An 18023-nucleotide genomic window follows, 5' to 3' on the forward strand; every position below is an offset into this window, starting at 1 on the left:
TTTCCAAAAATGCCTTTAATTTTTTGTTCCATAATTAAAAAAAAAAATTAGATGTCTCAACTAACAAAATGTTAATCTAATAATGTAATGTTCTATTACTTATCGTAAAGATAAAAATTTATTATTCAATTCTTATAAGTGATATATGTTAGGCAAAACAACTGAATAACTCCGTCATACAACAATTACTTAGCATCTTATATCTTAGTGGACAAAAAAAGAATAGTAGATATGTGAGAGTATTATATCTGTATATTGTCGATCTAAAAAATTATACAAAGTTATTATAATTTTTTTTTTAAAAATCAATAATTATTTTAATGCGTATACAGTGATATTTTTAGAACTCAGAGAAAATATAACACATTTTTCTCTCATAATTCAAGGAATTCAATAAAGTCTAAGGCAACAACACATACAGTCTTCCTACCCACCTAAGCCAAACCAATTCTTACACATGGACTTGGACAAACCGTGAGAAAAGGGAAAGAAACTTCATCATCAAAGTACCAAAATCCACCCTTCAAACTTTTTCCTTTTTCTTCAGCAACTCTTTCTCAAGATTTCCTTCATAATCATTAACCTAAATTAATCACTTCATTTCGAAGTTCTCTCCTTTTATTTCCCTCATGGATCTAAAATTCCCTCACCTCACTACCTCCAATTTTTCATAACAAAGATCCTTTCACCTTAAATTTGGATCAAACTACTTCTACCTCTAAGCTAAAAACTGCTTCTGCTTTTTAACTCTTAGAATTTGAGCTTATTTAGAGAGATAAAGAAAGAGAGAGAAAAGTGAGAGAAAAATGAAAATCCCTTGTTGTTCGGTGTGCCAAACGCGGTATAACGAAGAAGAGCGAGTTCCGCTTCTTCTACAATGCGGTCACGTTTTCTGCAGAGAATGTCTTTCTAGAATGTTCTCTGCTTCTTCTGACGCAACGCTTACGTGTCCGCGGTGCCGCCACGTGTCCACCATCGGGAACTCCGTTCAGGCACTTCGCAAGAACTTCGCCGTTCTCGCGCTCATCCACTCCGCCGCCAATGCCGCGAATTTGGACTGTGACTACACTGACGATGATGACGCGAGCGGCGAGGTGGAGGATGATGAGGAGAAGCGGCGGCGGCTGTGCGGGTCGCAGACATCCAGTTCGGGAGGTTGCGAGCAGGTGATCGAGGTCGGGGCGCATCAGGAGATGAAACTGGTCGAGCGGATTGGAGAGGGGAGGAGGGCTGGAGTGGAGATGTGGACTGCGGTGATTGGTGGAAGTGTCGGCCGGCGACATCGTGTGGCGGTTAAAAAGGTGATGGTAGTGGAGGGGATGGATTTGGAATGGGTGCAGGGGAAGTTGGAGAATCTGCGTAGGGCTTCAATGTGGTGTAGGAATGTGTGCACTTTTCATGGAGCAATGAAAGTGGAAGAGAGTTTGTGCCTTGTGATGGATAGGTGCTATGGATCAGTTCAGTCTGAGATGCAGCGGAATGAAGGGAGACTCACCTTGGAGCAAGTCCTAAGGTTTCGGAATTTCATGATTCAGATTCAGTATTTTTTCACATTTTGTTTTTTGGAGAAAAATCTTGTTGGTAGAAAATTTATTTGACTTGGTAGTGACCAGTGAAAAAGAAACATGTGATTATTGTGTTTCATTAGTCTACATTTGCTTGAAACATATGTGATTATTGTGGTTTTAAATTGTAGCGGTTGCGAACATGGCCTCGGCTGCGTTGCATTTATTTCCATTATGCGCAACGCATCTCATTATGCGCATCATACATTTATTTCCATTATGCGCATCGCAGCTTGTGTGACAAGGGTCGTCGCAATGCCGTTACGTTGGGATTCTCACCTTGCATTGTGCAATGACGTGGTTGTGAATACTATCACAACTGCAATATTGAGGTCACATTAAGTAGTGTGATCCAAATTTTAAAATATATTTACGTGTACTTCATGTTATACATAGTTGATCCTAAACCTAGATAAGAGGTGGAAATTGTGTTAAGAAGTTGACATAGAACAAAAAACTTTCTCGAATCTCAATGATTTTCCTCAGATGGGATCTTAATGAGCATATAGAGAGAAACACTAGAGGATTTGAAGGTTTTCACGTGGTTATGACATAGCGGAAACAAATATGGAAGGTAAGACTATTCTAGATGTCTCCTTAGTTTTTAATTTTACATTAGTCAACACGTGTTTTCAGAAGCGGGAGGAGCACCTTATCACATATAAGATTGAAATGATGTGTTCCCAAATCGATTTGTTTCTTATAAGAAAATTAGATAGAAAATTTTGCTTGAACTTCAAAGTCATACTCGAAGAGAGCTTGACCACTCAATATAGAGATTTGGTTATGAATGTAAGGATTAAGAGTAGAGTGGAAAGAAAAGGCTAAGATAGAATCCCAAAAAACAAATGGTGGAAATTGAAGGCAGAGGAACAAAAGAGCTTTTATCAAAGGGTTTTGAGAGATACAAGGAAATGCTAATAATATGTAGGAGGAGATGGCCAAAATAAATTGGAAGATAGCAAAGGAGGTACAAGGAAATGCTAATAATATTTAGGAGGTGAATCTAGAGGCTCTGGACAAAGAGTAAAAAATCATGGTGGTGGGACAAAACTGTGGAAAACAAAGTTAAGGTGAAAAGAAAATATTATAAAGCATTATCATTGTGTAAAAATATTGAAAGTTGGAAAAAATACAAGGCAACTAAGAAAGAGACTAGAAAGTTGTCAGCAAAATGTAAGATAGAGCATATGATGAGTTATACAAATCTCTAGATACTAAGGAAGAGGAAAGAAATGTTTATAAGCTTACAAAGGATAGGGAAATAAAGACAAGAAACTTGGACCAAATGAAGCACATTAAAGATGTTGATGAAAAAAAGTCTTGCAGAATGACAAAGATATTAAAGAAAGATGGAAAAACTATTTTCACAAGCTTTTCAATGATGAAAATGATTCTTTCCTTTCTGATAGACTAAACATGAAAAAGGAGGATCAAAATTATACCTTATCATAGAATTTGAGAGTTCGAGGTGAAAAAGCTTTGAAAGGAGGAAGAATGACAAAGCGGTTGAACCAAATAATATATTTATTAAAGCCTCAGGTTCTAGGAGGTAAGACATTAGTTGGCTCACAAAATTGTTTAATGAAATCATGAAATCTAAGATGTTAGATGAGTGGAGGAGAAACATTTTAATCCCTATTTATAAGAACAATAGCAACATACAAAATTATGCAAACAATAAAGGATTATGCAAATGAACCATAATATGAAGCTATATGAGAGGATAATTGAGTGGAGGTTGAGATAAGAGACATGTATCACTGAAAATCAATTTGCTTTTATATTGGGAAGGTCGAGTATGGAGGCTATATACTTGTTATGATAATTGATAGATGGATACCGGAGAAATCAAATGGACTTGCAAATGATTTTTGTTGAGAGAAATGTAGAAAACTCTAGAGAGAAATGTTTTAAATTGTATACATTCGAGCAAATCAATGATATGTATGACAAGATGTGAGAACAAATGCATATATAGTAATAGGAGTATATGGAGTATATATGAGAGCAAATGCATATATTGAGAGAAGAATTAAATGGGAAACTAGAATGGTGGAGACAAGCTTTAGAAGCATACGACTTTCATATAAGTCCAAACAAATCAGAGTATATGGAGTGTCAGTTTAGTAAGAGGTGGACAAACCTTGTTGTAGAGGTAAAATTGGAGATTATACCATACCACAAGTTACTAGATTTAAGTATCTTGGGTCAAGTATACAACACGATGGGGAATTAATGGAGATGTAAACCATGAGATTCAAGCAAGGTGGATGAAATGACGGAGTGCTTCATGTGTCATATGTGATAGAAAGGTGCCACTGTAGTTTAAGGGAGAGTTTTTTACCACATAACTATCCGTCCCACAATGCTATATGGAACTGAATGTTAGGCAGTAAAATGTCAATAAGAGAATAAACTTTATGTAGCATAAATGAGAATGTTGTGATGGATGAGTGGATACATTAAACAAGATAGTATTAGAAACAAATGAATTAGGGAGAAAGTTGGAGTAACTCCAATTGTAGAAAAGATTGTAGAATCATGTCTTAGGTGGTTTGGATATATGTGGATAGACAATTAGAATCCCTGTTGAGGAGAGTAGATCAAATGGAGTTAGTCCAATATCTAGAGGAAGAAGGAGACCAAGAAAAACAAGGGGCATAATGCATAAGAAATATTTAGAGATCAATGTTTTGTCAATGAACATAATTTATAATAGAGCATTATGGCATGATTCAATCAATGTAAAAGACAATGATTCGCTGGTTTAAGGATGATGGGTTGCAATCTGGTTAGAATTTGGAGAAAATGCAATGTTAATATGGAAGGGAACTGTATGTGGTTGATAATCTAGGCTGGACTAAATCACACTGTTCACCCCTGCCTTGCCTCAGTACTTTCCTGTTGGTTATTTAAAAGTAAGCCTTTAATCAGAGAAATAGTTGAATACTTAGAATGAAATTGTATATAAAAGATTTTGGCAGAATAATTTCATCTTTTGATTAAATTATTTGCTTCCTAATGGGGATGCTTAATAATCACTTTGATGAAATTTGAGTTATCCCGTAGATTAATTCTGTTAGACATGGTTTACTTACCATAACAACTAAATCATTTTTGACCATATTTAAGGTTGTGGGTACTATGTTAGAAATGCACCTATCTTTAAAAATGCCTTTACACACGTCACATAATAATTGAGTGCTTTAAAGATGATGTGGTGTACCATAGGACCTAAGAATTTCTTCCTAGCATACTGCTTGTCAATTGTCCATTATATAACTTTGAATAGTGAGATTGAAGTTTGTCAAATGTAGATATGGGGCAGACATTGCACGCGGGGTTCTTGAGCTTCATGCTGCAGGTGTTGTTTGCATGAATTTAAAACCTTCCAATCTTCTTCTCAATGCAAATGGTCATGCGGTGGTTTCTGATTATGGACTTGCTACAATTCTGAAGAAGCCTTCCTGTTGGAAGGCTCGACCAGAGTGTGACTCCTCAAAGATCCATTCCTGTATGGAATGTATAATGCTTAGTCCACATTATACAGCACCCGAGGCTTGGGAGCCTGTGAAGAAGTCTTTAAATTTGTTCTGGGATGATGCAATAGGTATATCTTCTGAGTCGGACGCTTGGAGTTTTGGCTGTACATTGGTGGAGATGTGCACGGGTTCCATTCCGTACGTGGAGCAACTCTTTTCTCCAACTTCGTTCCTTATTATTTTATTTTTTATAATTTCTTGGTGCAAAATGTATACTTGTGCAGTTGGGCTGGTTTAAGTACAGAGGAAATTTATCGAGCAGTTGTTAAGGCAAAGAAATTGCCTCCACAGTATGCTAGTGTGGTTGGTGGTGGAATTCCGAGAGAATTGTGGAAGATGATTGGAGAGTGCTTGCAGTTCAAGCCATCTAAAAGGCCTACTTTTAATGCAATGTTAGCAATATTTCTCCGTCATTTGCAAGAAATACCACACAGTCCTCCTCCAAGCCCTGATAAGTAAGTCTGTTAGGTTATTATAACCATGACAATCTTTTATTTTGGTTTTATGGCATCTGGTTGAGCGGCTAAAGCTATTTATGGTTTTTAATTTGGAAATGTGAGCTTAATTAGGAATGAGCCAAATACAAAGCTGTCGTCGATGTTCAGCAAACAGCAATTGTTGTATCTGATGTTATATATTTATATGGATGCAGTGACTTCGCTAAAGGTTCTGTGTCAAATGTGACCGAACCTTCCCAAGTACCTGAATTAGATGTTCCTCAGGAAAATCCAAATCATCTTCATCGACTTGTGTCTGAAGGGGATGCCACAGGTGTTAGGTTAGTTAATATGACAACTTGCTAAGCTTGCTTTTATTTAAAACTAAATTTCCTTCACTCTCTTCATATTTCTTGTACAGAGATCTTCTTGCAAAGGTGGCATTAGAAAATGGTAACAACTACATATCTTCTGTATTGGAAACCCAAAACGCTGATGGTCAAACGGCTCTCCACTTAGCTTGTAGGCGTGGTAGTGCAGAACTTGTTGAGGCAATTTTGGAGTATGAAGAGGCCAATGTTGATGTCTTGGACAAAGATGGAGATCCTCCTCTTGTTTTTGCACTGGCAGCTGGGTCCCCGGAATGTGTTCATAGCCTTATCACGCGAAATGCTAATGTGAGGTCACGATTGAGAGATGGCTTGGGCCCATCTGTGGCTCATGTTTGTGCCTATCATGGCCAACCGGATTGTATGCGAGTATGTATTAGGTGAATTATATGCACATGTGTTTTCTTCATGTTTATTAGAGTAACATTCATCTAAAATTTGTATACAAAAACAGGAATTACTATTAGCTGGAGCTGATCCTAATGCAGTGGATGATGAAGGTGAATCTGTACTGCATAGGGCAATTTCCAAGAAGTACACAGACTGTGCTCTCATGATTTTGGAAAATGGGGGCTGTAGATCAATGGCCATCTTGAATTCAAAGAATTTGACGTGAGTATAGACCTCCCTACAACTTTCTTTGTAGCTTAATATTTGCATGACTAGTGTGTCAAGCAGTATTGAGGTATGATAACTGATCTTAATTAGTATTTTACATGTAGAAGTTTGTCTCTTTGTTATGAACCTTAAGTTTCACATATTGTTGTCTTCTGGTTTATTGCATGACTTCTTCATTCCTTAAAATGGGATGGTACCTTCATGTTGAAAGATGCAGCTCCACTATATGGAGGTTGACATGAGCTAATTTTTAGTTTCTTAGCGACTTGTATGATTGAAATTTTTTACCCTCTCTTTGGAACTAGAGAAAATGGGAGGAAGCAATGCTTTAAATTGCGGTTACGTTTGCGGTCATTGCATCCGTTGTGATGCAGATTTTGATCATTGCGGTGTTATTTTGTTATTAAAAAAACATTTTGAATTTGATACGGTCTGATGTGGCTCAAATTCGGTCCAATGTGGTTGCGTTGCTACCGGATGCGGCTGTATCATTGTGATTCGATCACCATAACTGCAATATTGCAGCCGCGTCAGATGGTGAGGTCTACAATTTGAAACATTTGGAGGAAAGAAAAAATGTGCGTAAAACAAGGATTTTCTGCTCATAGAGATTAGTTATTAGTTATTGGGGTCTATGGAGCACAGATACTGATACGTGTGTCGGGTACGATACGCATCCTATACGTGGACACATATTTTTTCCAAAATATAAGATACGATACGTTCAGGATACACGCGTATAAAATAATAAAAACACATAAAATATGATAAAATTATAAGTGTAAATCAAAATATCCAAAGTAAAAAATATGGAAATTTAAAATCACTACCCTCCATAACAAATCTATTTTATTCTATTTTAATGAAAACGAATCTATCCTAAAATCATTGCCCTCCATAACAAATATATTTTATCATATTTTAATGAAAACGAATCTATGTTATCATGTTTTATTCGAAACGAATCTATCTTTTCCTGTCTTATTGAAAACGAATCTATCTTATCCCGTTTTATTAGAAACGAATCTATATATCCTTTATTTTATTGAAAACGAATCCATATATCCTATATTTTATTGAAAACAAATCGAATACATGTCTTAATATTTATTTACTTTATTTTATTTTTAAAATTTTTGGATACTCTATGGATACGTATCTTTCGCGAATCTGTACGTATTTGTGTCGGATACGTGTCGGACACCGACACGTAAGGGTGTTTGACGAATCCGTGCTTCATAGATTGGGGTGAACTTATTTTACCTTTGTTCTTTTGTATATATACATTAGACGGAAAAACATTGTTCAATGAGATTTAAGAGGATTCCAAGAAATTGGCAGAGTTTGTTCACACTATAGGCAATGTCTGATTTGGTTACTGTACCATATATTAATGCCCCTACAATAGACCTATAGAAATTAGGATCCTCATAATAGTCAGTTCCTCGCTAAGTAAGTTTGCAATTACTAGCCATAGGTGTAGGCATAGGCTTAGTAGATGCCATATGAGTTATTCCTAGAAGATCTATGATGTATTTAGATTAGGACAGAAACAGAGAACATAAATGTTTAACCTCTATACCTAGAAAAGAATCTAGGGGACCAAGTTGTTTTAGGGCAAATGTAGAACTAAGATCTTTTATGACTTGATAACAAGAGAGAGTGAGGATCCTGTGATTATAACGACATCCACATAAACCAACACATAGAGCTTGTAGGTTTGAGAGGTGTGAATTATTGCTTTTACTGACTTGAAAACCAATCTTGACAAGTGACCCCTTTAACCTTTCAGACTATTGTCTATGAGCTTGTTTGAGACCATAAATTGCCTGTAAGTTGCACACTAAAGTTTTGTCATTATGTTGAAAACCCACTGGTTGTGTCATGTACACCTATTCATAAAGAAACTCATTTAAGAAAGCATTGTTGATCTCAAGTTGTTCAATAGGTCAGTGATAGGAGACTGCAAGGGTAGTAAGACTCTGATTGTGAGTGGCTTGACTACGAGAGAAAAGTCTCATTGTAGTCCATCATGCTTTTGATGAAACCCCTTGGCAACAAGTCTTCCCAGATACTTTTGTACAGTTCCATGAAGGTTTTATTAAAACTCACTTGCATCCTATAGCTGTCTTGTGAGGAGGTAGAGGCACTAAGGATCAAGTTACCAGAGCAATGACAGCATCAGCTAATGCAACTTTGGCATTAACTGGTTTAGTTTGAGCCAATAAAACCCTGGGTGCAATAGTTTTAAATATCCCAGATTTTGACCTTGTTTGCAAAGGATGAGAAGAGAAAGGAACAGAAGTAGAGGTTAAAGGAGAATGACTATTGGATAAAGTTGGTATTTGAAGGAGTAGAGGCTGAAGAAGTTAAGGGCAAAGATGAAGATACACTATTAGGATTGAGAGGAGAATTAGGAGTAGAGGACAGTAGATAGGAAAGTGACAGTTTGAATTGTCTTGGTTGAGAATAAGCATGATCTGAATTGGGATTTGTTTGAGGAGAATTTGAACTTGGAGAAATAGAATGTTCTGTAGAATAAGGAAAAGAAGGAGAACTAGAGTGTGTAGGATGATTGACAACATCATTAGAATGAGGTATACAAATAGGAATAGAGGAAGAAATGACTGATTTTGAGTTGAAAGTAAAAGAATATTCATTGATGACTACATCTTTAGAGATATAAATTCTACCATCTTTAGAAAAACACTTATATCCCTTGTGAGTAGTAGAATAACCAAGAAACACACACTCAAAACTTCTAAAATCCAATTTATGCTTGTTGTAAGGTCTAAGTAAATGAAAACAAGCACAACCAAACACTCTAAAGCTACTGTTGTCAGGATTAAAATCAAAAGTAGTTTGACGAGGAGACTTATTTTGGAGGACAGGTGTGGGTAGTCTACACTTTATTTCTTTTCACATTTCTTGGAATTTACATCAGATCTTGGTTTGTTTCATAGTTATATAGAATAAGGAAATTCCTTTGATGTGTCATTTCTATATGATTGGACCGTGCAGCGTACCCCACCTAGTGGGATAAGGGTTGGTTGTTGTTAATTATTGCTTGAGTGTTGAAATGATATATTATTTTGTTTCACATGCATATATGATCATATGGCTTTACTCTGGTGTTGCAGACCACTGCATTTGTGCGTGGCAACATGGAATGTCACGGTTGTGAAGAGATGGGTGGAAATTGCAACTTCTGATGATATTACCGAAGCAATTGACATACCTAGCTCCATCGGCACTGCCTTGTGCATGGCAGCTGCATCTAAGAAAGACCATGAAAGTGGTATGCAAAACTTCATAGCTTGATAATGATTTTAGTTTTGGGCTCTCTTTTGATAAAGCTCTTATAGTTTTCTAGTTAAAGCTGTTATTTTTAAATTTACTGCAAAGTTTGGTGTGATTTTTGTTCAAATAAATTTATTTGGTGGATGCCAATAAAGTTTCTTAAAACAAACTAAAGGATTAAGAGGTTATAAGTTCTAAACAGCATCTATTTATTAGCTCGGTCAGTAAGTTGTAAACAGCATCTATTTAATAGCTGTAATCTCAGTTTTATTTAATCTCCATGATGATATTTTAAGAAAAAGATCTCCAAGTTTTCAGTAGAAATCCTTCAATATTGACTGTATATCAATTTCAAGGGCTTTGATATAAAGCAAAGAGCAACAAACTTCACAATATAAAAAATGTAGCAAGTTGGTCAATCTCTAATGGCAAGCATCCTTAGAATGTAACTATTGGCCAAGTACCGAAGGGAGGCCACAGATATGGTCCTATTCCATAATAAGGTGGAGGTAGAGAGACACTTACAGTGTGTTCTGTTGGAGTGGAATGGACGGTTTTAAAATCCCACTTTGTTCAGAAATTTGGAGGGGGGGGGGATAATGAAGTCAAAATCTCTTCCCTTCCTTTTTTTCCTTGCATCTGATATCAGGGGGTTCACAAAGGAGAAAATTATTTTCCCTCCCCTTTCTAACCAATAATGAAGGAAAAATTATTGAAGCATTTTTTAACATTCTCTTCCATCCCCTTTCTAACCAATACAGAATTAGAAAATGAAGGTTATTTTCCCTCCCCTTTAACCTAAATTAGCAAAGGAATAATACACTCCCTTTCCCTCCTTTGAACAAAACACTTTTAAAGATGCAAGCGTTCTGCTCCAACCAAATACACTAAAGTGCTTAAAAAACTGCATAGTGCCATAAAAACTTAATTCCTTATTGCCAGGGCCTTTAAACCTGAGCTGCATAAAGTGTTCCAGAGAAGGACATGACCAATGCTCTCGAAGAATCTCAACAAATTATTCCGTGAGAAAATGGATGCCTTGCACCATGCAAGTGTCCAATTAATTCTAAATGAACAGGTTATATGACTACTCAGATGCCAGAGCTACGTGAGGTCTATGTACCAGCAAAAAGTCATTTGTATTAGTCTGATTAATTGCCACTTTCCAGGCAAAGACTTCACTTTAGAATGAGGTTTAGACATCCAAATCAGTTTATAGATCAGGAATCTCTTATGGTTTGGGGAATGGGTAAGAAAATGGAAGAAGGATATACAATGTGTAGAAATAGAAGCATAGCATGGAAATTGAGAGAGATTGAGTTTGCCAGAGAGAAGAGTACTTGTGAGAAATGATTTTGATTTTCATTGATTGAAGCTGAACACAGTAAACTATGTTTATATACATGTTGTTATTACATCTGGCAGTTCTTACAGCCTTCAATTACCTACAACTGCCTGGCTAGTCGGCTGCAGGGGTTTTACTAACCTAATACTAGTTGTACGGCAGTTATAATGATGCAATCTAGTCTAAAAGTTATGATGATCCAATCTAGTCTGCATTGTGTTTTCTCTAACACATCCTCACAAAGTGTGCCTATTTGGTTGTACAATCTCCCCATATTCCTTTTTACTTGAACTTGCTGAAACTTTCATTCCTGAATGTTCAAATTCATTATAATTTTAGAAACAAAAGTGTTGTGCCTAAAAGTTAACGTTTATTTGTCACCATGACATGATAATGCTGTTGATTTGCATGTGAATGGAAACACTGGTTTATCATCTCTATATCATATTGTATAACTAAAGTTAAGGTTTATTTCTCCTCATTTTGATCATTATTTTGAGTTTTTTGTCTCAATGCTTTTCTGTTGAATCCACATTCATCTTCAAATTAACACTCTAAATGTGGCAGTTAATGCATTGATATTTTTTACATATTTATGCTATTTCTTCTCTTTACTACCATGTTTGAATTGTTTGAGCTTTGTCATTCATGCCAAATTTAGAGGGTAGAGAACTGGTGTGGATATTGCTTGCAGCAGGAGCAGATCCGTCTGCTCAAGATTCACAGAATGGGAGGACAGTTTTGCACACAGCTGCTATGACTAATGATGTGGACTTGGTTAAGGTAAGGGAATCAGCTTCTTGATTACAATGAAAATATTTAATCCATAACAGAAGAATGCCAATTTTACATTTTATTAATTTTTTTTATTTTATATTTCATTTTGGGTGTTTGAATAGGTTATTCTTGCTGCTGGTGTTGATGTGAATATTCGCAATGTGCATAACAGTATACCTCTTCACTTATCCCTAGATCGGGGTGCGAAGGCATGTGTTGGACTACTTCTAGCTGCTGGGGCAGATTGTAATTTGCAGGTTCCCATTCCAGTTCTCATTTCCACCATTTCATCACAAATAAGTATAATCATAATTATAATGAGCAATAATTCTGATTTCTGGTGGTATTATGTTTGCTAGTGAAGATGGTGCTTTGCTCCGTGGTTTCTGTTTTGCCCTTTCTGATTTCTCATACATTTTATATAATACTGTTTTGGTTTGACTTCAATTAGGAGCCAGAGCCCACATGTCATACTGTTTTTAGTTTTGTATATTAGATTTTTATGGTTAGCTTAAATTTGTGGACATAGTAGAAGTAATTGGAAGTTAAAATCCCCTTATCTTTTTTAAGGGAGCTTCACCATTTATCCTTGTCATTTAAGGTTGTAATGTACTTGTGTCAGAATGATGATGGTGACACTGCCTTCCATATAGCAGCAGAGACAGCAAAAATGATACGTGAAAATCTTGATTGGCTTACTGTTATGCTAAGGATTCCGAATGCTGATATTGAAGTCAGAAACCACAGGTAAGTCTCAGCTGAAGGCACAAACATTTTCATTAACTTTTAGTTGCGTCCTTTTATTTTTTTATTTTTGGTTATAAACATCGGAATATTGTTATATCTTTGAAACTGTGTTTAAAGCTGTTGATTGTTTGTTCACTTTAACATAATAAGCACATTGAAACGAACACAAATGTACTACTGTGACTGATAAGGTTAATTTTTATGACAGTGGCAAGACCCTTCGTGACATCTTGGAGGCCCTCCCCCGAGAATGGATATCAGAAGATCTGATGGAGGCACTCATGAGTAGAGGAGTTTGTTTGTCTCCTACTATGTAAGCAGACGACACAATGTTCTACTGTTTTTTATTGGGTAGGATATTTATCATCTGGGTATATGTGTCTGATAAATATTAAAAGTTGTTATTTCTTATTGTATATAGATTTGAAGTGGGAGATTGGGTGAAGTTTAGAAGAACTGTCATAACTCCAACCAATGGGTGGCAAGGTGCTAGACAGAAGAGTGTTGGCTTTGTGCAAAGTGTTCCAGACAGAGATAATATTGTTGTTTCATTTTGTTCTGGAGAGGTTCATGTTCTGGCAAATGAAGTTGTAAAAGTCATTCCATTAGACAGGGGACAACATGTACAGCTAAAAGAAGATGTAAAAAAGCCCAGGTTTGGTTTAGTGTACACAGTGTAATGCCTTTTTCACATTACCTGTCTATGTGTGGGGTTTCTTTTCTTTCTTTCTTTTTTTGTTTTTTTTAAAAATAATTAAATATTATTAGATGATAAAATAGAAGAATACGGGAAGAGGATAAGACATCCTCATGAAAACAAAGGGAATCACTCAGTGGCTGATTTCCAAGCGGACAGAGGGGAGCCCCTAGGATTTTAATTTTTCATCTATGTATATATTAAAGAAAGTATATATTTTAAGAAAATAAAAGCTGAAGTTTTGACTATACAATAATACATTCATTTGACCACTTCAAAAAGTCACATCTATTTCTCTTCTAATTTTATTTGTCCAAATGAAATCCACTAACCAAGATCCACAACCTTTAGAACATTGCCATTGTTTTTTTAGAAAAAAAGATAGCTTTGCTATAGATGTTTTTATTTATTTTTGACTTTGTAGTATGTAAGTGACTAAGTTTAAAAAAGAAATTTAAATAGTATCAGCATCTATTTTTGTCATTGAGTTGCTTGTTCCCAAATTTTGCTACGACATATATTTAAACTTAATCTTTCTCGAATGTGATGTGTATAGTATATATTGTCCAAGGGAGATTCATATGATGCCTTTTTCAAGATGAGGAGAGGGGAGATGGAAATGAAAAAGGGTCGGAGCACATTTTATGGTTTAAATTCAGACACTCAGTTTGTGTTAAGGTTCCATTTCGAAATCAATTGGCAATGAGAGGAGTAGCCTAACAGGTCCATTCCCGAGACAATGAGGTAGGCGATGTGGGACTTACTTTTCAACATGCCCCTTCCACATAAGCTTGTCGGACCAGGCGAAGGGTTACCTTTAACCCATAACTAAAGGGCATCTTTTGGCCCATGACAACCAGAAAGAAGTTGGGCTCTGGCTTTGATATCATGTTAAGGTTCCATCTCAAAACCAATTGGCAATGAGAGGAGTAGCCAAATAGGTATTTAAACCATTCCCGAGATAATGAGGTAGGCGATGTGAGACTTACTTTCCAACAATTTGTCTCATAACTTAACCAACTGACTTGTCTCTTGGGGCAATAGGTCTATATTTTAATTTGTTAAAAAACGTTTCTGTACATATCATAGTATTTAACTATTTATCACCTTACTCTACCCTTTATATTTTTGGCACCCTCAATATTTGTCTTGAAGCTCCCCTACTGGAAGCACCTAAAACCTAGGCAACATGGCCATGCATCATAGCATGCCAATCCATTTGCATGTTTACCTAAGAAACACCTCTAAAAAGCTTATGTGCAGAGCAATTACTCTCAAAAAGTCGCCCTATCCCTGGCAGAAAAATGTTTTTGATGATTTCATTAGAAGAGCAATTGCTCTTAAAAAAGTCACCCTATCATCCTCATTTATAGCATTTAATTTTGTATATACAAGGAAACATTCTATTCTTCTCAATTCACAAGGATGTTGACTCTCCCCCTCATTTTGGTGAGTAGATATCATCCATTCCCAGCTTGCCAACAATAGACTGAAATGTAGCACCACTCTATCATTTTAATAGTGCATCTGCAAGTTCATTTTTGGAGGACACAAATTGTCCTATTATCCAACTTCTCCATTATGAATTATATGTTTACTTCAATGTGCTTGATCCTATCATGTTGCACTAGATTATGTGAAATGTTTATTGCTGACTTGTTGTTGCAGTACAATCCCGTTGGTTTATTCCACTCAATCTTCAGATCATCTATAATTATTTTTATCCATAGTAGTTCACATATCCCTAAGACCATTGCTCTAAACTGTCTCTGTACTTGACCTTGCGACAACATCTTGTTTTTACTCCTCCAAGTTATTAATCTTTCTCCAAGAAATGTGCAGTATCCGGATGTAGACCTTCTATCATCTATAGATCTGACATAGTCAACATATGTGTATGTTAGACACTGGTATCTAAGAATTAGAAATTAAGAAGAATATAGGAAAAAGAATGCCCCTAACACAGAATCAATACGATTCTGCAAGGGTTCTATGAATATTATTGATAGAAGAAGAGTGTTACAATGAAGAAGATGATTAAGAACAATGCTAGGATTCCAGAATCCTAACTTCCCTCTGATTTCCTAAATCAGAATGATCAATCTTTCTAACTACCTAACTACCCAACCAACCTTCTATTAATAGCCTTTAATTCCTAACAGAATTAACTACCCAGGGTAAAGAAGGAGTTTTGCTATTTATTTAGCCAAACATTCCTCTTCCCTCTTCTATATACATTTTTAATCATAGGCTTAACCTTTCTATTCCTATCAATACCCCGCTCTTCAACCACCAGCTTGTCCTCAAGTGGGAAATCAGGGAATTTGTCTTGTATTGAGGCTGCTAATTCCCATGAGCTTTCATGTGATGGGAGATCCTTCCATTTCACCAAAATTTCCACATTCCCCTGCTTATCCTCTCTGCTATTCAACACATCTTCTGGAGTCACAATTAGTTCCCATTCCTCATTTAACATGGGAGGTAAGGACTGTGGTTGTTGGTGAGGCTTGAGTGCTTTCTTCAACAATGACACATGAAACACTGGATGGACCTGAGATTGTGCAGGCAGTGCCAACTGATAGGCCACTGCCCCAACCCTTTTCTCTATCTGGAAGGGACCATAGTACCTAGGAGCTAGCTTAGCATAAGGTCTAATAGCCAGAGACCTCGTTTTATAGGGCTGCAACTTGAGAAACACCCAATCCCCTTCTTGGAACTCCACATCTCTCCTATGCTTATCTGCTTGTTGCTTCATGAGATTCTGAGCCTTGGCCAAATTTCCCTTCAACTCTTCAAGTATCCCATCTCTTTGAGCAACCAATTGATTACTTTCCTCTACTTCCTCTATTTTGGAAGGTATAGTCCCTGCTTTCATCAACAGAGGAGGATCCCTTCCATACAATGCCCTGAAAGGAGTCATTCTAGCTGAGGTGTGGTAATTAGAATTGAACCAGAACTCTGCCCAATGCAACCCTTCCAACCATAGCCTAGGGTTAGGGCCTACAAAACATATGAGATAAGTCTCCAAGCACCTGTTTGTAACCAATGTCTGACCATCAGTTTGTGGATGGTAGGATGTACTCATCTTCAATTGAGTGCCAGCTAATTTGAACAATTCTTTCCAGAATTGACTTAGAAACAGGGGGTCCCTGTCTGATACTATAGTGTTAGGAAACCCATGAAGCCTTACTACTTCCTTCATAAACACTGAAGCCACATCCTTGGCAGAGTAGGGATGACCCAAAGCAACAAAGTGAGCATATTTAGTGAGCCTATCAACAACAACATAGATGGTATCCTTCCCCCTTACTCTAGGTAAGCCTCCAATGAAGTCCATGGATATATCCATCCAGACTTGTTGGGGAATTGGCAGAGGTTGGAGCAACCCAGCAGGAGCTAAGTTAGAATACTTACTCCTCTGGCAAACCTCACATTCTTGCACATAGGTTTTAATATCTGTCTTCATTCCCTCCCAGAACAAAAAGCTGGCAATCCTTTTAAAAGTCTTGAAATAACCTGAATGTCCCCCATAGGGGTCTCATGGCATTCTGCTATAATATAGGGGACTCTGTTTGAGGCCTTAGCTACTACCAACCTGTCCTTGTAATACAAGGTACCCTTCTTCAATTCAAATCCAGGGTGAGAGGTGGGAGAGATCACTAGATCTTGCATTACTTTCCTCCACTTGTCATCATTCTGCAATCCCTCAGTCCAAGAATCCAAATCATCATTGTTAACCATAGACAGAGCAGAGTACATTTTCTGCCTAGATAAAGCATCAGCTACTGAGTTGTCCCTCCCTGGTTTATATTGTATTTCAAAATCTAGCCCAATCAATTTTACTACCCATTTGAATTGATCCTCAGAGAATAGCCTCTGCTCAGTGAGAAATTTCAGGCTTTTTTGATCTGTCTTGATGATGAAGTGTCTGCCCATCAAATAATGTCTCCACTTCTGAATGGCTTGTACCAAAGCCATGAGTTCTCTTTCATAGACAGACTTCTGTTGTGCCCTCAAGGAAAGTCCTTGACTCCAAAAGGCTAATGGCCTCCCATCTTGCATCAATACAGCACCCAACCCTTGGCTTGAAGCATCTGTTTCAACTACAAACCCTTTAGAGAAATCAGGAACAGCAAGACTAGGAAGACTCATCATAGCAGATTTCAAGCCTTCAAAGGCATTAGAGGCTTCTTCTGACCAGAGAAAAGAATCCTTCTTAAGCAAGTTGGTGAGGGGCTTGGCTAATTTACCATAATCTCTCACAAATCTTCTATAATACCCTGTGAGACCCAAAAATCCCCTCAAACCCTTCACACTAGTAGGCCTTGGCCAAGACTTAATAGCCTCAACCTTAGATCCATCTGCAGATACCCCCTGCCCTGTTATGACATGCCCTAGATACTCAATACTAGGCTGCCCAAAACTACATTTCTTCCAATTGGCCTTTAGGGAATGCTCTACCAACAATTCTAGCACTGCCTGTAGATGCTGAAAGTGAGTAGCCAAATCCTGGCTATACACTAATATATCATCAAAAAAGACTAGGGTGAACTTCCTCAAATAGGGTTTCAAAATCTCATTCATTAGGGCTTGGAAGGTGGAG

General features: G+C 36.9%; 1 protein-coding gene across 1 annotated transcript in view; it reads left to right on the top strand.

Annotated features, from left to right (window-relative positions):
• The window catches only part of LOC109335648 (E3 ubiquitin-protein ligase KEG-like), a 29883-nt gene continuing 12310 nt past the window's right edge, over positions 451–18023 (top strand). Inside the window, exons 1-12 of the mRNA XM_019571811.1 lie at positions 451–1513; positions 4886–5248; positions 5335–5565; positions 5763–5888; positions 5969–6305; positions 6391–6548; positions 9695–9852; positions 11861–11982; positions 12099–12233; positions 12599–12723; positions 12932–13036; positions 13145–13378. Of these exons, the coding sequence (XP_019427356.1) occupies positions 807–1513; positions 4886–5248; positions 5335–5565; positions 5763–5888; positions 5969–6305; positions 6391–6548; positions 9695–9852; positions 11861–11982; positions 12099–12233; positions 12599–12723; positions 12932–13036; positions 13145–13378 (2801 nt within the window). The 5' untranslated portion in view covers positions 451–806. The remainder of the gene's footprint in view (positions 1514–4885; positions 5249–5334; positions 5566–5762; positions 5889–5968; positions 6306–6390; positions 6549–9694; positions 9853–11860; positions 11983–12098; positions 12234–12598; positions 12724–12931; positions 13037–13144; positions 13379–18023) is intronic.

This window comes from Lupinus angustifolius, chromosome LG02 (genome assembly GCF_001865875.1).
Source record: "Lupinus angustifolius cultivar Tanjil chromosome LG02, LupAngTanjil_v1.0, whole genome shotgun sequence".
NCBI classification, from domain to species: Eukaryota; Viridiplantae; Streptophyta; class Magnoliopsida; order Fabales; family Fabaceae; genus Lupinus; species Lupinus angustifolius.